Consider the following 7,018-nt stretch of genomic DNA (forward strand, 5'->3'; position numbering starts at 1 on the left):
GCAGGGACAGATGCTGGACATTGTATGTCCCACCATGGCACACTAGGTGGACTGGGGGAGAGTGTAAACTACAATGTAAACCATTATCCATGTGGTTCCGCAGTGCTCCAAAATGTCTTCACCAAATGCAATGAATGTGCCACGATGATGAAAGAGGTTGTTGATGTGGGAGCAGTGGGGTGAGGGGGATGGGGGGTATATGGGGACTGCTTATATTTTTTGAATGTAATATTTAAAAAAATAGAGAAAAAAATGAGTGTAAACTACAACATAAACTATAATCCATGCTGTGTAGCAATTGCTCCAAAATGTACTCATCAAATGCAATGAATGTACCACACTAATGAAAGAAGCTGTCGATGTGGGAGGAGTGGGAGGTGTGGGGAGTAAAGTATATGGGAACCTCTTATTTTTATTTTATTTTATTTTTATTTTTTAATTTTTAAAAAAAGATACATAAATCACACAAAATGTTACAATAAAAAATATGAGGATTATAGTTTATAGTTTATCTTGTAGTGTACACTCTCTCCCAGTCCATTCAGTGGGTTATGGCAGGATATATAATGTCCAGCATCTGTTCCTGCAATATCATTCAGAACAACACCAAGTCCCCAAAATGCCCCCACGTCACCCCTCTTTTTCCCTCTCCCTGCCTTCATCAACTCCCGTGGCTACTGTCTTCACATATTTTAATGTATCATTTTGTATGATCTATGTATCTTTAAAAAATATATATAAAAAATGAAAAAAAAAAGAGTTTGAAAATGCTATAACCTTAAATGTGACTAGGTGGATTGGTTTAAAAGGATATATTTGTTTCATCTTCAAACTTGTTCATTACTGTATAGCTTCTTTAACCTGATAGGCCCATCTTTAATACCAAATAGCCAGAAGCAGATAAAAACAGGCCTCGATTGTGAATTGTTAACTGACTTGTTAGTCTATTTCCCAATCTTCTTAATCTTGGATTGTAACATCTACAAGTGTTTCTTGTTTACAGATTTCCTCGCTGCTTGGCTTCAGCAGGACTGACCCCTAATAGTGTCACTTTAGGGGCCTGCTCCATACAATCTTGTGGCCATGGCAGATATGTCAATGACTTTACACTCACTGCAATTCAACAATATGCTGAGGGAGGAAAATGTCAACACTCAAAACAGGGGGACAACATTCCCTAGACCAATGGCAGAGACCAGAGCAGAGGTCCAAATTCTGCTTTCTCATGCCCAGTTGCCTATAGCCTCAAATTCAGCCTCAGACCCTGGAAGAATGGTCACACAGATCATGACATCTTCTCCTTTTGACACCACGTCCACACCTCTAATGGGAGCATCAAACTCTGGAGCAATATCCCCACCGATGATGCCAGCCTCAGACTCTGTGGTAGTGTCACCATTGCTAATGCCAGCTTCAGACTCTGGGGCACTGACCCCACTGTTAATGCCATCCTCAGACTCTGGAACACTTTCCCCACTGCTAATGCCAGCCTTAGATTCTGGAACACTGTCCCCATTGTTGTCCACTACAGACTATGGATTAATGTCCCCAGGGCTGATGACAATTCCTGACTTTGGAACGATGTCCACAGCACTAATGGCAGCATCAGATTCTGTAGATCTATCACCATTGGCAATGCCAGCTCCATCCTCTGGAGCAATGTCTACACCTATAATGAGCACCCCACCCTCTGAATCAGTGTCCACACCATTAATGGTAGACCCAGATCCTGGCGAGATATCCCCACTGCTAATGCCAGAGGTAAATCCTGGGGTGATGTCCACACAGCAGATGCCAGCTCCAGGCTCTGAAGCAATGTTCCCCTTGCAAATTACAGATGAAGACACTGAAGCAATGTCCAAAGTGCTAATGACAGCCCTAGCCTCTGGAGAGATATCTTCATTGCTAATGTCAGGCACGGACTCTGAAGCAATATCTTCACTGATAATGTCAGCCCTAGGTTCTGGGGCAATGTCAAACCAGCCAACGAGTACTCAAGACACTGGGGGAATTTCAGGCTCAGACTCTAAAGCAATGTCATCACTGCTAATGTCAACTCCAGCCTCTGCAGCAATGTCTATACCACTATCATCAGTTCCAGATGCTGGAGAGATGTCCACATTACTAAAGCCAGCCCCAGACTCTGAAGCAATGTCCCCACTGCTAATGACAGCCCTAACCTCTGGAGTGGTGCCCACCCAGAAAATGCCAGCCCTGGGCTCTGGAGTGTTGTCTCAAATGTTGACACACGATCTAGATACTGAAATGATGTCTACTCAACCAATGAGAGCAACAACCTCTGGAGTGAGGTCCACACCACTAATGAGACTCCCAGCTTCTGGAGGTGCATCTGCATTGCTAAAGACAATGCCAGCTTCTGCAGCAATGTATAACCCACTGGTCACAGTCACAGCCTCTGGAACAATGTCCCCAGAGCAAATGTCAGCCACAGTCTCTAGAGTAATGTCCACACAGTTAACAAGGTCCAAAAACAAAGTGGATTCTGGAGCAATATCCACAGGGCTTATGAAACCAATGACCAATGGAGCAATGTCCACACAGAGAGTGAGACCTCCAGACTCTGAAGTAATGTCTACACCATGGAGAGCTCCAGCTTCTGGAGCAAGGTCAACACAGCTAATTACAGATGCAGCCTCTGAAACAGTGTCTATGCCACAGTTGATAGCCCCAGAATCTGAATCAATGTCCACACTGCAAATAAGAACCCCAGTGTCTGGAGCAATATCCATGTCACAAATGAGGGCCACAGCCTCAGGAGTGATGTCTACACCACAAATGAGAGCCACGGCCTCTGGAGCAACATCCACCCCACTAATGACAGCCAAAGCCTCTGGATCAATGTCAACATGGTCAATGAGAGACACAAACTTGGGAGCATTGTCCATGCCACAAATGAGAGCTACTGTATCTGGAACAGTCTCCAAGCCACTAGTGACGTCTAAACCTTCTCGAGCAACATTCACACCACAAATGACAACCACCACTTCTGGTGAGCTAGCCACAATACTAATGAGAGACATTTCTTCTGGAACTATGGCCATGCCACAAATGACAGCCACAGCTTCTGGAGGGATGTCTGTGCAGCTAATGAGGGCCCAAGCCTCTGGAGCAATGTCCACTTCACAAATGACAGCCACAGCCTCTGGAACTGCAATCCCTGGAGCAAAGCCCACATCGCTCATCAGAGCCACAGCCTCTGGAAAGATGTTCAGTCAGCCAATGAGCACCCAATACTCTGGAGGGATGTCCACATCACTCAAGAGATCCTTGACTTCTGTAGGGATGTCCTCACTACAGATGAAAGCCCCAGCATCTGAGGTGATGTCCACATCAAAAATCATAGCCCCAGCTTCTGGATCAATGTCTACACCACTAATGAGAGCCTCCAACTCGGGAGAGATGTCTACACCACTAATGAGAGCCCCAGTTTCTGGAGAAATAGCCACACCTCTGAGAGCCCCAGCTTATGAAGCACTGCCCACTCCACAAATGACAGCCACAGGCGCTGGAACAATGTCCATGCTACAGATGAGAGCTCCAGTCTCTGGAGCAATGTCCTCATTGCTAATGAGATCCACAACCTCTGGAGCTATGTCTGTGCCTCAGATGTCAGCCATAGCCTCAGGAGGGATGTCCATGCCACTGATGCAAACCCCAGCTGCTGGAGCAAAGTCTATGCCACAGGAGACACCCGCAGCTTCTGGAAGGATGTGTGCACTGTCAGTGCAAGCCCCAGGATCTGAAGTGATGTCCTCACCACTAGGAAGAACCCCAGCCTCTGAAGCCATGTTCCCACAACCCATGAGACCCCCAGCCTCTGAAGCTATGCCCTTGGAGCTAATGAGAGCTCCAGCCTCTGGAGAGATGTCCTCAAAACAAATAGCAGCCATGGACTCTGCAGGGATGTCTAAACAATTAATGAGAGCCATGGCCTCTGGAACAATGCCCATGCTGTCCATGTCAGCCATGGATTCTGGAGAGATACCTAGGCCACTAATAAAAACCACTGCCTCTGGGGCAATGTCCACATTGCAAACGAGAGCCTCAAGCTCTGGATCTATGTCCAAGCCACAAATAACATGCACAGCTTTTGGAGGGATGCCCACACCACAAGTGAGAGCCCCTGCTTCTGGAGCAATGTCCACACTGCTTATGAGAGACTCAGCTTCTGGAACAACGTCCACACCACTATTGAGAGCCACAGCCTCTGGAGGGATGTCTGTGCCACAAATGACAGCTACAGTTTCTGGGGGAATGTCAACACCGCTAATGAGGGCCCCAGCTCTGGGAACAGTGTCTGTACCACAAATGGTAGCCACAACCTCCAGAGTGATGTCCACTCTGGAAATAAAAACCACAGACTCTGGAGAGGCAGAGGCATCCACCTCCAATGCCACAGCCTCTGGATCCAAGTCCACATCTCACATGACAACCACAACCCCCAAAACAATGAACCTACCGCCAAAGGAAGTCCCATCCTTTGGAATGTTGACTCCAGCACTCTGTCACCTCCTAGAAGAGCAGGAAGCAGCCTGGGGTTCATGCTCTGTGGAGGAGGAGATGGAGATCGACGAGGAGAAACAGATCAAGGAATTTTTGGACGATTCAGAGAAAATGGCATTTCTGATATCTCTTCATCTGGGGGCAGCAGAGAGGTGGTCCATCTTGCAGATGGAAGTAGGAAGCTCCCTCTCAGATGACAATAAATCTTTCCTAACCAGATCACAGGGCTTATATGACTCTCTGTCAAAAGCAGACATCCTCAGTGCTGTTCTTTGCCATCCCAAGCAGGGCCAGAAGTCAGTCAGGCAGTATGCCACTGACTTCCTACTGCTGGCACGACATTTGTCTTGGTCTGATGCCATTCTACAGACCAGGTTTCTGGAAGGACTCTCAGAAGCTGTTACCACCAAAATGGGCCGGATCTTCCTGAAGGTGGCTGGCAGCCTGAAGGAGTTGATAGACAGGTCTCTCTACACTGAATGCCAGCTGGCTGAAGAGAAGGATTCCCCGGGCAACTCAAGCCAGGTTCTGCTGTCAGCCTGTAAACGGAATAATGAGGAGGCAATGGAGAATGGTCTGGATGCTGATCAGCAGACTGAGGAGGTAATGATGGGGGGATATATTCAAGTTTTTTTGAGAAGAAAAATGAGGAGGTAATGATGGGGAATATACCTTACCCCTTTGAGTAGAATAAGGTGGAGGCAATGAGCAGTCATTGAACTCCAAGACCATAAATTCCAACCTGGAGTTTCATCAGTGAGCATGGCTAAGCAGTCATTTTAGGTGGACTAATCACTTTAAGGAGCAATGGCCTGTCCAAGTTACTAAGGGTCTAGGATGGTTATTGGATGAAATCTGATTATGAGGGTTCTGGGTGTGCTCAGTCCCAATTCTCTATTTATTCCAAGGCCAACTCTAAGGAAGGCATCTTCCTTTGGGGACTGGGTCCCACCTAAACATGTGTGTTGTAGACTCAGGTCACTAGGTATTTGGCTAGCCTCGTCCTTGGTTACATTTTATATAGTAAGATAAATTAGCCAAGTTCCTTCTGCTAAGTTACTGCACTTATCCAGGCAGCAGAATATCCCCTATCATAGTAAGTGTGGCTCCTTACATCTCTTGTTTTTTCCTTGATACTAGCTCCAGCATGTTCCTAAACGTTGTTGCTACCTGAAAGAGCACGGAGACCCTCGAGAAGGTCTTCACAATCATCTTCGACAGAGCACAGGCCACCGGAAGGCCCTCACTAACTAGTAATGCTTGCTGAACTCTTCTGTGATATCTGACTCTGCTGCTAAATTGAGAACTGGTTTCTGAACTCATTCCATTCAATTATATCATAAACCTTGTTGCCTCCTCCCTCCAGCTTCCTGCTCCAAGCAGCTCCCACCCCATATTCTATTCAGCTGACTTGACATTATCCTTCGCCTCTCATGTCTGTGATGTGTCCTGAAAACCAAACGATGGACTTTGAGCATATATGGTTTGTGAGATTCTACACTCCCATCACCATCAAGACCAGTCTTAAATCTTGGCCTGGGGAACAGTCTAGGTAGGAAAATCATGCCTTACTTAAGAGTGTCTCACCACATGTCACCGAGCAAACTTGATGAAGCTCTGCTCCAGCTTCACCTGGAAGGGGATCTTATAAGGAGAGTGATGCCCATTCTTATACTACCCTTTTAACCCAGTAACCTTGTCCCTAAGTGCCACAACCATAGCACCTAAAAATGGGTCTCTGTGACCCTTGCCCTGTTTGTAGTCTCCACCCAGAATCATTCATTTTGACCCATAATAATAACACCACTAGTAGTGGTTAACAGTTATTGATTGCGTGCCCTGTGAGAAGTACTGGGCTAAACTTTTGACAAGCATCATTTCATTGCATTCTTATAATAAGACAAGTTGTTCTTGTGCTGTCAGTTTCTGACCTCTTGATCTGTTTATGACTCTTGTCTTGTCCCTCAGTATTGAATCTCTAGCTCTGACTTCTGGGTGACTGCTTCAGTTATTAATTGCCCTCAGTCCCCTTGGCTGTTATGCTTCATGGCCAGCACTCTTGATAAGGGTCTTTGTCTCTAAACAAGTATAGATAATCAGAACATACTATGAACAGTGTTTGCCTTCAGATAGTGGGGTTAGTGGGGTTTAAAATTTTTTTTTCTTCTTTATACTTCTCTGTACTTTCTAGATACTTTGCAGTAAGTGTGTACCACATTTGTAATCATAAAAGCAAATAAAGTTCACTTATGAAAAAAGGAATAATTAGTGGCTAATAGAATTTGATTTATTGAGTTCTCAATTCAATCAATATTTATCATCTAAAATGCGCCAGCCACTGTTTGGGGGACAATCCAACAAATAAGAACTATGCTTGCATGAAAATTACATTTATATGGGTGGGGAGAGAGGCAATAAAGAAGAAAACATATGAGTAAGTTAGGTTGCAATTATGGTGAAAGCTATTTAGAGAAGAAGGCAGAACAATGGGGAC

The 7,018-nt window shown here is 45.6% G+C and overlaps 1 protein-coding gene across 2 annotated transcripts in view; it reads left to right on the forward strand.

Annotated features, from left to right (window-relative positions):
- RTL9 (retrotransposon Gag like 9) overlaps nucleotides 1-6,786 on the forward strand; it is a 186,661-nt gene extending 179,875 nt beyond the window's left edge. For both annotated transcript variants that reach the window (XM_023582615.2, XM_058291370.1), the window contains exons 3-4: nucleotides 1,004-5,127; nucleotides 5,665-6,786. In XM_023582615.2, coding sequence (XP_023438383.1) covers nucleotides 1,084-5,127; nucleotides 5,665-5,778 — 4,158 coding nt within the window. In that variant the 5' untranslated portion in view covers nucleotides 1,004-1,083 and the 3' untranslated portion in view covers nucleotides 5,779-6,786. The remainder of the gene's footprint in view (nucleotides 1-1,003; nucleotides 5,128-5,664) is intronic.
- Nucleotides 6,787-7,018: the final 232 nt, after the last annotated feature.

Source organism: Dasypus novemcinctus, chromosome X, assembly GCF_030445035.2.
Source record: "Dasypus novemcinctus isolate mDasNov1 chromosome X, mDasNov1.1.hap2, whole genome shotgun sequence".
Taxonomy (NCBI): Eukaryota; Metazoa; Chordata; class Mammalia; order Cingulata; family Dasypodidae; genus Dasypus; species Dasypus novemcinctus.